Here is a 15,695-nt window from a genome sequence, read left to right as displayed (position 1 = left end):
AAGAAAGAGAGAATAAACACCCATACTTCTACCAATGATTTTCTTAAATATGAAGAAAGCTACTGTATATACATGCAGACATTACTCCATATATAGTTTCAGAATGATCATGGTAGGGGAATCCATGAATCTCTAGTTAAGACTTCATGTTCTCTTGCTCTGCATATGTGTACAAATACACACACATATATATTTCACAAAGGTGGGATCATAGTCTATTTTTCTTTGATCACATTTATCACTAATGTATAATAATAACTACCACTATTGAGTGTTTATTATATGTTAGTAATTGTGCATTCATATAATACTCAGAACCAAACATTTTTCCTGGTCCAGTAAATATTCATCTTTAATATAATTTTTAATTGGTGGCTATATTTTTGAAGCATTTGGTATCTTTTTTATCTAATTTACAAAAAGTATTTCCCAAAATTTGCTTTGTTTTGCATCATTTCAGTACCAACTGACTAGTGTGGAACCAGTCTTAAAAGACTATTGAAAAGTGGAGATTGTTCACAGCAGAGCAATCTGGACAGCAGAGATATGAATCAAATTTTAAGGAGTTATTTATTTAAAGTTATTTATCTTAGGTAAAATAATTGATGTACATAGCTGTTTTGTTTTTTGCATTGGAAAAGTACTGTGATTTAAGAGTTAGAAGACTCAGCTTTGCTTGTCGTTTGGTAGTCACTTAACTTCTCTGAGCATTAGTTTTCTTATCTTTGTCAAAGGGCTAATATAAACCTCCCTGACTTCACTTAGAGAGTATAAAAAGAGGTTAAAGGGAAAGAAACTGATCATTGTTAGATTAGCTAACTTCACAGTATTTGAGAATGTCAGTTCTTTATATTTTTAGTAAATAAATGTAAAATCTGATGACAGCAAACCGTCTTTTTTTTTAAAGGAAAATCCAATCAGTTGATTGATTCCTAAACATTGTTTTTTAATAAATTTACTTCCAGAAAGTTTGTTTTATTGTATTAGTAATAAAATCAACAGTAACTGCTTTTATCTGTTGAGCAGTTATAGAGTGCCAAATACCGTGCAAAAGTATTTACTGCATATATTGTTTCATTTAGTCCTTATAACAGCCTTGGAGGAATTGTTGAGGAAGAGAATTCAGGCCTATCATGTTCTAAAACCTGAACTTTTAACCATCTAATCTATATTTACTTTATATCCTAGAAGAGGCAGTAAATGGCATTGAGGTTAAGAGTATACAGGTTCTGGAGCCAGCCTGCTTGGATTTGAACCCTGGGCCTGCCACTTACTAACATTTTTATTTCAGCAAGGTAATTACTCTTTTCTTTCAGACAGGGATAATAATGCTCCTGCTGATAGAGATATCATAACAATCAAATAAATGATCAAATGCGAAGCATTTAAAACAGTGTCTGGCACATAATTGTCATTATTTACAAACTTATTATTTAAAACTATGCAGCTCATTAAAACAGTTCATAGACTCCACTGATTAGACAGTTGGGTGGACTAGGTAGGGGGAATTTTTGTGTTTGGGGTTTTTTGTATGTGAAGTTTTCCATGAAGAGGTTTTATTTTTTTATTCAATTTATTGGGGTAACATTGGTTAATAACATTATATAAATTTCAGGTATACAACATTATAATTTGATATCTGTGTACTTTATTGTGCGCTCACCACCCAAAGTCTAGTCTCCTTCCATCACCATATATATTTAATCCTCTTTACTCTCTTCACCCTCACCTGACCTCCCTTCCCATCTAATAACTACCATCTGTTTTCTGTATCTGTGAGTTTGTTTAACTTGTTTTGTTCATTCGTTTGTTGCTTTTTGTTTTATATTCCACATTTGAGTGAAATCTTAGTTTTTGTCCTTTTCCATCTGACTTGTTTCACTTAGCATAGTACTCTCTGGATCCGTTTATATTGCCACAAATAGTAGTATTTTTTATGGCTGAGCACTATTCCATTGTATATATGTACCTCATCTTCTTTAATCACTTGTCGATAGGTTGTTTCCATGTCTTGGCTATTGTAAATTATGCTGCAGTGAACATAAGGGTACATATATTTTTACGAGTAAGTGTTTTCAAACTTTTTGCATAAATACCCAGAAGAGGGATTGCTGAGTCATATGGTAGTTCTATTCTTAATTTGTTAAGAAAGCTCCATACTGTTTCCCAGAGTGGCTGCACCAATTTACATTCCCACCAGCAATGTGTAAGGGTTCCCTTTTCACCACATTCTCTCCAACATGTGATATGTCTTGTCTTACTAGTAATAGCCACTCTCAACAAGTGAGGTGGTATCTCATAGTGGTTTTGAATTGCGTTTCCCTAGTAATTAGTGATGTAATGTTCATTGCTCATCTGTATGTCTTCCTTGGAAAAATGTCTCCTCAGATCCTCTGTCCCCTTTTTATTCAGGTTGTTTGTTTGTTTTGTTGTTGTTGAGTTGTGTGAGTTCTTTATATATTTCAGATATATAAAGAAGTATATATACTTCCTTATTGGAAGTATCATTTGCAGAAATCTTCTCTCATTGGGTTAGTTGCCATTTTTTGTTTCGTTTTGCTTTGGAGAAGTTTTTTAGTTTGATGTAGTCCCATTCATTTATTTTTGTTTTTGTTTCCTTGCTTTTGGAGTTAGGTTCACAAAAATCATCTTTAAGACCAATGTTCATGAGCTTAGTGCATATGTATTTTGTTGTTTCAGGTCCTACATTCAAATCTTTAATCCATTTTGAGTTAATTTTTGTGTATGGTATAAGATAATAATCTAGTTTCATTCTTTTGCATATGGCTGTGTAGTTTTCCCAACACCATTTGTTGAAGAGACTTTCCTTTCTGCATTGCATATTCTTGGCTCCATCAATTAATGCTTATTTTATGTATTTTTTAGGTCATTTCTGATTCATTTGCATCCTTGAAGAGCATCTATAGAAGAAGGAAAAGATGGGTGTGAAAACGTTTACTCATAGCTCCTCTTCCCACAGCCAGGAAATGCTTGGAAAGCTAAATATGCTGCGAAATGATGGACATTTTTGTGATATCACTATTCGTGTCCAGGACAAAATCTTCCGGGCACATAAGGTGGTACTAGCAGCTTGCAGTGATTTTTTTCGCACCAAACTTGTAGGCCAAGCAGAGGATGAGAACAAAAATGTGTTGGATTTGCATCATGTTACAGTGACTGGTTTTATACCGCTTTTAGAATATGCTTACACAGCCACTCTGTCAATTAACACAGAAAATATCATTGATGTTTTAGCTGCAGCCAGCTATATGCAAATGTTTAGTGTTGCTAGCACCTGCTCAGAGTTCATGAAATCAAGCATTTTATGGAATACACCTAATAGTCAACCAGAAAAGGGTCTAGATGCTGGACAAGAAAATAACTCTAACTGCAATTTTACTTCTCGAGATGGAAGCATTTCTCCAGTGTCTTCAGAGTGCAGTGTGGTAGAAAGAACCATTCCTGTCTGCCGCGAATCCCGGAGAAAGCGCAAAAGCTACATTGTTATGTCTCCTGAAAGTCCTGTAAAGTGTAGCACACAAACAAGTTCTCCCCAGGTATTGAATTCTTCAGCTTCCTACTCAGAAAATAGAAATCAACCAGTTGACTCTTCTTTAGCTTTTCCCTGGACTTTTCCTTTTGGAATTGATCGAAGGATTCAGCCTGATAAGGTTAAGCAGGCAGAAAATACCCGGACCTTAGAATTACCTGGCCCATCTGAGACAGGTAGAAGAATGGCTGATTTTGTGACTTGTGAGAGCACAAAAACTACCTTGCCTTTGGGTACTGAAGAAGATGTCCGGGTCAAAGTAGAAAGGTTAAGTGATGAGGAGGTCCATGAGGAAGTATCCCAGCCTGTCAGTGCATCTCAGAGTTCACTGAGTGATCAGCAGACAGTGCCAGGAAGTGAACAAGTCCAAGAGGACCTTCTGATTAGTCCACAGTCTTCCTCTATAGGTATAATGTCTTCTGTGTTTTTCATGATGTTTTAAAGTCAATTCAAGCATTTTTAAGTGCTTACTAGATGAAAAGTTTTGTGCTGGGTCCTATAGGAAATATTAGGAAGAATAAAACATGATAATTGGATTTTTTTATGTGCTACTGGTACTATACATTTTTTTCGCAAGTTATACATTGGGGAAGAAAGAAAATAGTTGAATGGTATCTGATTGGACAAAGGCAGATACAGATATAGATGAATGAATTGTGAATTACTTTCAATGCAAAAAATACCAGTTTAAAAAAATCCAGTTAGTGTTTTATTCTATATTAAAATATTGATTGGAAACTTAGCATGTGCCAAGCATTGAGTATACATGGTAAAAAAAAAAAAAGAGGTAGTTGCTGCATCTGAGGAATTAATAGTATAATTGAGGAAGCAGATGTATAAATCAACGGTTAATGCTAGGCTAGAGATATGCACAAAGTATTATGGCTCCATAAAGGAAAGAGCACCTTAATACTATATATTTGAGCTGGATCTTAATAAGGAAGAATTTGCCCAGTTGAGGGAATGACATTTCTTCGAAAATGTGTAAAAGCACAGAGGTGTGGAAGAGCATTGCATGTTTGGTAAGCAGTGAATTTAATGCAGAATGGTGTGAATAAAGCATGGAAGCTCTCCAGTATGGAAAATAATGGGAGATAAGACAAAATGAGTGGTCAAGAGCATGTTGTGAAGAGCCTTGAACACGAGTTTCAGTTAGGATTGCATTCAACTGCATGTAACAGAATTCCTTCAGAGTGGCTTAAACCAAACAGGATTTTAATTTTATCACATAAAACATTCAGAAATAGAAAGTCCAGGACTGGTACAGTGGCCCTACAATGTAATCAGTGACCTAGGCTCCTTATATATTTATAATCTACCGTCCTTTGTCAGTTTTATTTGAATGCTTATTGCTTCATGGTTACAAAATGTTTGCTTCATCTTTTAGCCTCATATTCTAGAAAGGGAGGGGTAGTGTTTATATCAGGAAAGTACAGATGTTCCCAGAAATCCCTAAAAAACTTCTGCAAGATTGTATCACATGGTTGTTCTAGCTGCAAGGGAATCTGGGAAGAAATGTATCTTGGTTGTATAACTGCCTCAAACAAATATAAAGGAGAATGGATATTGTATGCAGCTAGCAGTGTCTGCCACAGCTAGGCCAACTAAGCTTGGATCCAGTCCTAGGGTTGATAAGGAGTCTACCTTAAAGGAAATAAAAAGAAAAACATTTACATATATTTTAGGAAAATTAATTTGGTATTGATATGCAGGGAATTTTGCTGAGCAAAGACAGTTTCAGAAATCAGTTACTGGGTTGTCTTTGAATGAATGAAGATGCTTAGAGTAAAACTATAAAGAAAATGGATATTAAAAGGCTTTGTAGAGGAAGAATCATTACTACCTGATGATATTTGAATATACGGATTAAGAGAATGGGAGGGGTCAGGGTACTACGAAAATATTGTTAATGTTATAATTAGTGATTCTGAGGCACAATTTTTCATATCTGAATTCAGATGTGTCTTACATTAAGTCTTTTACAGTTTTTCTTAATGGTACAAAAAATAATAGCAATCATATAAAGGAGCCTATTAAATGCAATAACTATAATATGAAAATCAGAAAGAAGTGGAAACCTAATTTTAAGAGTAAGTCAAAAAGGTCAAATTTATGTGATTTATGCTTGGCTGCTAACCAAGCAATATTATGCCACAGAGCACTTAAAAAGGCAGGATTGGTGAGATCATGACTGAAGATTACCAATATGGGTCTTTTAGGTCATTTAGCACTGACAGATTGAATCTCAACGTGGGGGGGGGGCAGGGTTATATTAATATATTTATAAACATATACATTTATGCATATATATACATATATGTGCCAAAACCAAAGGACTGATCCTTGATAAATATTTATATTCAGAGAGTAAAGAAAGCTAACAGAATAATAAAGAGGATTTCTCCAAAAGATTGAAGAACCATGAAGTCCATAGTAACTTCGTTACTACTTTCTTGAATTTTGACTCACTATATGAGTTTCCCAGTGCTGCCACAACAAAGTACCATAATCTGGGTAATTTAAACAGCAGAAATTTATTCTTTCATAATTCAGGGGGCCAGAAGGCTGAATTTAAGGTGTTGTCAGGGCCATGCTCCCTTTGAAGGCTACAGGGGAATGATCAATCCTTCCTTCCTATCTTCTGGCAGTTATTGACAGTTCTTAACTTGTAGTTGCATGCCTGTGATTTCTACCTCTGTCTTCATGTGGCATTCCCTTGGCGTCAGATCCAAATCTCCCTCCCCTTATCAAGACACCAGTCATTGGATTGGGCCCCACCCTACTCCAATATGAGCTCATTAATTTGATTACATCTGCAAAGACCTTATTTTCAAATAATGTCAAATTCACAGGTACCAGGGGTTAAAACTTGAATAGGTCTTTAGAGGGGGCACAGTTCAATCCTCAATGCCGATTAAAAATCATATTACTGAATTTGGGTCAAGATACATTTGAAGAATTCAAGTGACCACACATCCAATAAGATATTTAATGGCAGGAGATCATAGCTATTTGTTGATGTGACCCAAGTTTTTGTTAAGTTACTAGAGTCTTTAATCCTGAAAACAGCTTCATTTATTCTGAATAATGAGCTGTTTGATGAATAATTACTATGTTAATCATTTATCTGAGAACTTAGAAACCAAATATTAATCTAACTGAATATCTTGCTAACGAGACATGTGAAATAGTCTTATTTTACCATTTTCAAGGATATTAATCAGTTCAGATTTTGCCTGTACTAGATTAACATAAATAGAGAAGTTAGGAACATAAGTAGATAAATCTTTCAGTTGTATAAGCCTAATTTCTAATATATTCTGTTATAAAAATGTGAGTTCTGTTTTAAAGCAGACATGCGAACAACTCTGAGCTGAATATCGTGTAATCAAATTATCCAGGTGAGGTTTTCTTCCTTGCCTTTGTAGCAGATGTATTAATCACTCTCATCTAACCTATCTTAACTCTAAATTTATACACTAAAACAAAGCCTTACAGAAAAATTGAGTTCTTAGTATATAATGGGCAGCCAAAAAATGCGGAAAGGAGAAAGGGAAGATGTATATGGTACTTTCTTCCATACTACATAGGAATACTTCATAAGAGTACCTAATTTTACTTACTGATTTATTAAAGAAGATATCTAAGAGGTAGTTTGTCAGTCTAGAGACTGACATAATATTTAATATAGTCATGATATTCTAAAATGATAATTTGATTATCCATGAAATTAATTCAAATAGGATATTACCTATTCTTTTAAGTTCCTTTTATTACCAGTTCCCCAGCAAAAGGTTGTAAAATCTAACACCCTCAACTTAGGGCAATAAATACAGCAAACTTAAAAGAGAAAAGAGACTGCTAAGTTCAGGTTAGGTGTTGCTACTCGAAAAGGTGACAATATCTGATGAAGTTTAAGAAAAAATTTATAAGTGAGAAGGACTTCATGATATGGCTTCATTATTTATCTTGAAGTATTCAATTATCTGTATGCACTATAACAAATATAACTAGTTCTAGATAATCTGTAGTTTACTATGTTAGCAAAGGAATTCTTTTTTTTTTTCCTAGACTCTAAAATCTGCTATTAAAGGAAAAAGTGATCATTGTGAATTGAAGGTCGATGAAGATACTAAGATATAAGTTGACTATTTTTTCAGTAATGGTAGTGAATAGATAAATTCGTTGAGGTGAGCAGCTAAAATAATGGTGGAATTGCAACACTGATCTTATATGCTATATAGCATAATGATTAAAAGTTCAGGACTTAGAGTCAGACAGATCTAGATTCTGCTACTGGTTTTTGCCACTTAACAGATACGTGACTTGAGCAAGTCACTTAACCTCACTGATTTTCTGTAACTTTAAAGCAAGGATAGTAATACCTATTAAGTATGTCAGCCAAAGAACAAAAGGAACACACCTGTAGTTGAACAAGTTGGGGTGGGCAGTGGTTTTAATATCTAAAAATCCCTAACAGTAACTCTTAAATACACAAGATAAGTTAGTGTGCAGCAGGCGCATGTAACTCCTCTGCACATAAATAATATCCTAGTGATAGGAGTATTGGAAATACAAATATTACTCATTACAATAGGAGTGAGCCAATTTCGTGTCCCTTAAAATGGACAGACTCCTTGAATGGAATTGTAAACAGTTTCTGTAAACCAGGCTGAAGTGTCTCTGAAGAGAACAAACTATCATAATTAGGAGAGCCCCAGTATTAGCATTTTTCTGATTGACTATGCCTTGCTGCTAGGATTGCAATGACTTCAGCAAAAGCATTTTGCTGATGTGAGGTCAAGGCCATCCCCCCCCCCTCCTTTTTTTTTAAACAAGTCTGAGGGCTGGGATGTAATGGATACAAGGGGCGTGTAAAAGGGAATCTACCTTCTGAAGTGTTTAAAGAAACAGTTATTAAAAGTTTTGTTAATGGGTCAGATGGTAGATAATAGATCAGCAGTCTGTTAAATTCAGAATAGGACCTGAAAAAAACAGAAGAGTTTTGTTTTCCATTAAGTGGCAGAAGGAGATCTTAGGGAGTCAAAAACAATAGGATGAAGATGAGAGGTAGTAGTTGTAATAGTCAAAATTAATAGTGATTAGTAATAAAGGGTCAGAAAAGAGTACTGAAGAATCAGAAAATTAATCTGATTTCATCATCTTGGGTGGAGCTGTCCGCTTTTTAAGTAAATATCTTTAGGAAAATTCCTCGGAAGGAAGGAACATCTAGTATCTTTTGGGAAACATGAAGCCAGTGAACAACACCTTGAAGTTTTACTGCTGAGTCAGTTAACAAAATCTGATCACTTTTTATTGATACTCAGTGGCAAGTTCTCTCTGGTGGCATCTATTCCAGAAGACCAAAACTCTAGATTAGTGTTCCCCAACCTTTTTGGCACTAGGGACCTGTGCTCCTATGAGCATCTAATGCCTGATGATCTGAGGTGGAGCTGAGGCGGTGATGCTAGCGCTGGGGGAGCGGCTGCAAATACAGATGAAACTTTCCTTACTTGCCTGCTATTCAACCTCCTACTGTGCGGCCTGGTTCCTGAGAGGGCACAGACCAGTACCAGTCCTTGGCCCAGGGGTTTGGGACCCCTGCTCTAGTTGTAAATTATTCAGAACCTGCTTTAGTGAATGTGGCTCATAACCTGTTTGTGATAAAGCTGGAGACAATATATAAATCTCTTGTAGTGTTTAATCATGTCAGATGGTAATAGGGCAAAACCTAAGACTTAAGCTACAATTCTCACTTTTGTAAAAGACAGCCTATTGTTAACTCATAAGGAGTTAACTTACAGGTCCCGCAGAGGGTTTATCTTATTGCCATCAAGGCTTTGGCAGTACTTGGGGCTTGGCCATACTTGAAAGTTTGAGGGTGTTTAAGTGCTTTGATAATTACAGTTTCAGAATTCCACTTGTTTTATTTTTCCTGAATTTTATGAATAAGTACAGTGAAAAGTCTGATTAAAAGATAAAGCTTATGGAGTTCTTTAACAACAATATCGATGTAATGTGTGGTCCTCCTACTGGAGAAGTAAGTTGGGATTTCCCTACTCAGGAATACAGTGTAGCTCTTTAGCATGAGAAAGCCTCAGTCCATCCTAAAAATAAATAATAAACTCAGCTTTATTGGAGGTGTTTAAAGATGTACCTCAGTGCTTGGTTTCTGTCCTCGTCTTAACAAGGTTGTGTCATTGATAGGAAGACCGTATATTGAAAACATCCACAGCAGTATCTCTTAAAATCCATACTCCAGTATTGGTACAGTGCTGATGTATCTCAAATGAACAGTCTTGTAATGGCAGAAACTCCCCCCAGAAAGGCCACTTGCAACTCCAAGTTATCCTTGGTGAAACTGAGCCAGTTGAGAGATAAGTATAATTGAGATAGTGTTACAGTGAGAAAATGGGTAGCAGATGTTTGGCCTGGAAGAGGTACAATTTTAGATTGAGACAGCCCATGAGAACTGCAATGGTTCATAAGAATAATGCTTGTGTAACTTTTTATTTCCAGGGCTTGACTAAAGGCCAGTTGTCATTGATCAGGGACCAGAAGAAACCTGATTTGGACATTTGAAACTAAATAAATAAAGCAGTTCTCAGGACACAATGACAGAATTGAAGAAGTCCTTATAAGGTGTTTTTTAAACATCTTCAATGAAATAAAACTTATGTATCATAAAATTCACTCATTTAAAGTATATCCGATAGTGGGTTTTAGTATATTCACAGAGTTGTGCAACCATCCCCACAATCTAAATTTATAACATTTTCATCACCCTAGAAAGAAACTGTGTACCCCTTAGCAGTGACTCCCTCCTATCCTTCTCCCAGCTCTAGGTAACCACTAATATACTGTCTCTATAGATTTGTTTGTTCTGGATATTTCTGTCATATAAATTGCTGTCATGTGATATGTGGTCTCTTCTGTCTGTCTGCTGCCACTTTCCATATTTTCAAGGTTCATCTATGTCATACCTTTCAGAACTTTGAAATGTTTTTGCCAGAGATCTCCTGAACTCAGTTCCAATACCAGTTCATTTGGACTAATTGAGCCTATGTCCATCCTCTCATTATAGTCTATTCCTCTTGTAGATAAGTGTCAACACTCTAGACAGATCATAGGAGCAAGTGTTAGAAGTCTAGAAAAAATTTCATCAGGGAACAATAACGTCTGATTGGATAACCAGGATATTCCCAAAAGACCTTTTTTGGGGGGAAACAAACCCAACACTGAAGGGCTTCAGTGAAATTTTCAGGTGGATTCAACATGAACTTACCTCCCAGCCAAGGGCAGGTTGCACCTCAAAAGGAATTTTAAATGTGTTACCGAGGTTCCCAGTGTAAGGCAATGAGAACTTCATCTGAATTTCTGTGAGTTCATTTCTGCCAGTGCCCTGTTACCAAAGTCTAGCAGGAGCACACCTATAATTAAACAAGTTGAGTTCATTGCTCATTTGCAACTGGGAGATCACATACATGGGATCTTTAGGGCTTCTTAGTAAGAGGATGTTAGAAAGGACTTAGAGAATTTGGGATTGTGTTAGGTGATTTTTTAGGGAGGATTCAAGGAAGTGATTTTCTCAGGACTGGTGATGTCAAAGCGGGAATAATTCTAAGTATCTTAACAAATGCCTAGAAATGTAGACCAAAGTGAACCTAAAGCAGCAGTGACTTTTAGCTATAGAGGGGGATATTTGGTATTTTTGTGATTGCACAATGACCTTGTTTTTGTCTGTGCTTAAACAAAATTATGTGTTTTGTCAGACCAGTGTGACCTGGTCTGTTGGTGTTCTGTGAGATTTGTTTTATGTCCAATGGGAAAACACCAGGGCCTAACTGTTGTGAACACCAGGCTCATTCCTAAGTGTCACTAGGCCAGTTCCTAAATATTAGGGTCTGCTTTTCTCTTGGCTATGAAATGAGATATTGTATTTAAAACATTTAGAACAGTAGCTGGCACATGGTAAATGCTCAGTAGTGGATGGCCACTTTTATTTTTTACCACCAGAAGTTTTTCCAACCGTCTCAACTAAAACAGTGGTTAACAGAAAACAGGAGTTAGTTTGATGCAGCAGAGCTATCAGACAGCACTCTTTATTGGTGGAAGAGAGTAGCATCTTTCTTGATAAGTTTGCCCTTATTATGTAAAGCTGATTGTTTCTGTACAACAGCTTTACTGTTTCCTAAGGTGAGAGGGCTCTGTTCAGAATTCTTAGCCCTGATTTACCACTGAGAGCAGAATCCCTGTAGTGTAGAAAGGAAACTTGATTTTAATAATTTTAAGAAATATGGCTATCACCTCAGGAGTGTAATATTGCTTGTATATCAGCATTAAATCAGTTCAATTAAAATTCCAGTTTATGTAGTTACTTGTGTTATCATTGGTAAAAACCATCATCTCAGGAAAAAAGAGTTTACAAGGTTTATTTTTGCCAATAGTTGCGTAAGTGCTATTACACTATATTATAATGTTCACAGTATGGATAGAATTCTAAAAGTGTATTTTGTTTTAACTTAGCTTAGAGTGGTTTTTATTTTTAGCTTTTGGTGAATTTACTAGCCATGGGCAAGAAGAGAATGCCCCTTGTTTTACTTTCCATGTTCACTATCCATCAAATTAGGAATCTAGAGACCAAGCTTTAGATGATATTTCAGAATGTAAAAATAGTTTTAAGAGAGACCTTCTGCTAGATGTATCTTGTACTCCATTTTATTTCTTGCTGACCTGCTTTTTAAGCAAATCTTGACAGTACCAGAATCAGTCCAAAGCAGAAGGTTTTTATTTTCACCTCACTAAGACCCACCCCCTCCTAGAAGTAGTACAGTTTGCTTGATGGTTAGGAGCAAATGTCACTTAGATCAATCTTCTTGCCCTGCCCTAATCACACTGCCAGGCCTTTTTTCATATCTATGCCTATAAGCTTTACTATTGCCTATAATTCTGAATAACTGCAGAATATTGCTATAAAACAGAATTTTTTTTGTGCGTCCATGGTGATCAGGTCCAGATATTGGGATTTTTTCCAGTTTTTATCCTAGGATAGATTGAAATGTTAGTCTTCTTTTAAGGGAAAAACTGAGCATGGGAAATTGACAAATGAACAGTTTTTTCTTAAACAAAATGCAGCATTATCTGGCCTCCCAGCCCACATCTGAATTAAAAAACAAATTGGAAGGATTGGGAATAAGTTGTATAAGTAGGCGTAGAGGAAAAGCATAAATGTCTTTGACAATAAGGGAGAGAAAAAAAGAAAAGGCATGCATAGAAATGCTAAGCTCACACCAGTAAGGATGAGATGGTGGAGGGGTAGTCAGGAAGAATGGGAGTGCAGTTGAGGATGAATGTAAACGCATACAGTCTTGTCTCCTTTCAAAAACCTCTGTCAGTGTAATAGAACATAGTGTAATAATTGGTGTTCTTGATTTTTGTGAGTCATCAAGCAACAAAAAACAATTATATTTAGTATTCTTTTATTTAAAAAGTCAAGACAAAATGTAACCCTGTCACAAATTTTCTAGCACAAATGATTTCATAAAGTAAGTTTGGATGCCTTTTAAAAGGGATTTCATTTTTTGGAAATTTTTACTTAAGTGGAAAATGTATTCATTTCCTAATAATGTTAGCTAATTGAAGTGGTCCAAAGGGAAAAACTGAAGTATTAGATTCTAAATTTTCATTGGAAGGAAATTTTATCCTCTGTGTCTATTAACAGGTGATACTTATTAAATCTTCCCATATACAGTGTTGTACAAACTGTTATAATTAGTACATTTCAGCTTTCATTAAAATATTTCAATTGAAAGCTTGCTTGCTGTTAATGAACTACACAGCTTCAGCTGCTCTCATTTGTTCATCGGTGCAGCACAACTTATTTGAACATGGTTAAGACATTGGCACAGTTCAGTACCTGATGATAACAGACGAGTTTGTTTAGATCTTCCCTCCCACAAAAAACAATGACTTTTTAAAAGGCACCTTAAAAGTATTTGAAAAGATGCTCAGGGTACTGCCAGGTTAATTTTAGGCAGATAGTCTGCCCCAGAGAGATAAGCACATAACAGAGCACTAAAACCAGTCTTTCTCTAAGACATTTGTCAAAACACAGTGCACTTTCGTTCCACTCAGAGTGAGGGAAATAGAAGTCAAGACCCAGAGGATGTGAAAGTTGTGAAAGACCCCGAAATTCTATACTGGCACAACTAAACCTGTTCTGCTTCCTCCAGACTCCAGGAGACTGTTCAGATAGCTGTCTTGGCAGTGGGCAGAATAGAAGATCAAAAGGAAAAAGGGGGAAACACATCCCTGAGAAGTGTGGCCACAGCCCAGCCCTCTTGCAGATTTACATCTTGATTATGCCAAAAATAAGTTTTAAAAAATAAAAACTGAGTGGTTCCTTAAGTGGTTATAACATTTAATTGTGTGTAAATTTTCATTTAGTTTATATTCGTATTACTCCGCTTGTTTCTATAATTTATATCAAAGAAATATTCCTAAAAGAATTTAAGTAGTAATATAAGGCTGTTGTCTTATATATGATTTCTTTTTAAATCACATAAACGTTTAATTAAAGTAAAACATTATAAAACACTTATTTTTGATTAATAATTGAGGATATACGTATACATTAGTCTGTGTTTAGAGACTTGGAGGTACAGCTTACAATTAATATCTTGGCTTATTTACACCAAAGTATTGACAGGTGTCCTCTTTTATTTGCAGGCTCAGTAGATGAAGGCGTCACTGAAGGGTTACCTACACTTCAAAGCACTTCTAGCACTAATGCTCATGCAGATGATGATGATCGGTAAGTACTAACATAGTATATCATTTTCTTGTGAGGGCTGTTCTTGCAACTCTTAAATTTAAGCATTTTGCCTTGGAATCATATAAGAAGTTTATTGAGACCTCACTGGTGTATTTTTCAGAATTAAGATAGCATCATCACATCATAAATCGGACCACTTAAACAAGGGTAATTTGGGATTTCCAAAACTATCTAGTCCTAGCACTTTAAATAGTATCTATATAAGAGTTGGCAAACTATGGACCACAGACCAGTTCTAGCCCAGCAGCCTTTATTTGTAAATCAATTTTATTGGAATACAGCCACATTCATTTACATACTGTCTGTGGGTGGCAGAGTTGAGTGATTGAAACAGATCATGTTGGTGTGCAAAGCCAAAAATACTGTCTAACCTACAGAAAATGTTTGCCAAACCCTCATCTATATACCCATAATTCCCAAATCATTATCTTCAGATTGACCCTCCTCGCTTGATATTTTCAAATAGGTATATAAGGGGCATTTCAGAGTTAAGATGGCCAAGACAGAAATCTAGACTTCTAACTCCCCTTCAAAGCCTGCTCCTTCATTCTTTCCCATCTCAGTCAGCAGCATCATCATCCCCCCAATTTTCTCAAGCAATGTCTCTGGGAGTTAGACTTGATCCTTCTTTCCCTCATCACTCTCTTGCCCCACCCCATATTTAATCCTTAAGCAAGTCCTGTCAGATCTACCTCCAGAACATATCCCATATCAGTCTACTTTTCCTCTGCCTCCACTACAACCACCCAAGACACTACCATCTTTTGCCTGGACTACTACAATAGCCTTCAACTGGCCTCTGATTTCATTTCTTCCCCTACTCCAATCATTCTCCATGTAGCAGCTAGAATGATCTTTTTCTTTCCATTGTCAAGTTATGTTGCTGTTCTAAGCAGTAGATTCTTAAAAATTTTCCATAAATTCATACGTAAATATAAACTACTTGGTATGCCTTTTAAAGCCCTACATGATATGACTTCTGCCTAACTCCCTTCGGACCAGTCTGTTCCTTGCATACTATTTTTTAGCCATATAGATCTCCTTTCTGTTCCTAGAATATTCCATATTTAATTCTGCTTTTGGACCTTTCTGCCACTTAGAGCCTTTACTCTCCCTGAAGTGCTTTCTCCCCTGCTTTTTACATTATTGGCTCCTTCTTGACTTTCAGATAACAGTCTAAATGTCAGTTCTCAAGGAAACCTTTCCCAACCACCAGTCTAACATAAAGCAGCACCAGTCACTATTAGATCACCCTATTTTAATTCTCTGTTCTGAAAATTTTCTTGAGTATTTTGTCTCTGACCACCGAAT

The 15,695-nt window shown here is 36.0% G+C and overlaps 1 protein-coding gene across 4 annotated transcripts in view; it reads left to right on the top strand.

Annotated features, from left to right (window-relative positions):
• ZBTB44 (zinc finger and BTB domain containing 44) overlaps nt 1–15,695 on the top strand; it is a 67,243-nt gene that overhangs the window by 39,396 nt on the left and 12,152 nt on the right. For 3 of the 4 annotated variants that reach the window (XM_039878835.1, XM_039878837.1, XM_039878836.1), the window contains exons 2-3: nt 2,887–3,957; nt 14,279–14,363. In XM_039878835.1, the coding sequence (XP_039734769.1) occupies nt 2,940–3,957; nt 14,279–14,363 (1,103 nt within the window). In that variant the 5' untranslated portion in view covers nt 2,887–2,939. The remainder of the gene's footprint in view (nt 1–2,886; nt 3,958–14,278; nt 14,364–15,695) is intronic. The other variant, XM_039878838.1, reaches the window with a different exon arrangement.

The sequence above is a fragment of the Pteropus medius genome, unplaced genomic scaffold (assembly GCF_902729225.1).
Source record: "Pteropus medius unplaced genomic scaffold, Ma_sr-lr_union100, whole genome shotgun sequence".
NCBI lineage: Eukaryota > Metazoa > Chordata > Mammalia > Chiroptera > Pteropodidae > Pteropus > Pteropus medius.
Note: the sequence above shows the minus strand (reverse complement) of the source record. Positions and strands in the feature narration are given on the sequence as shown.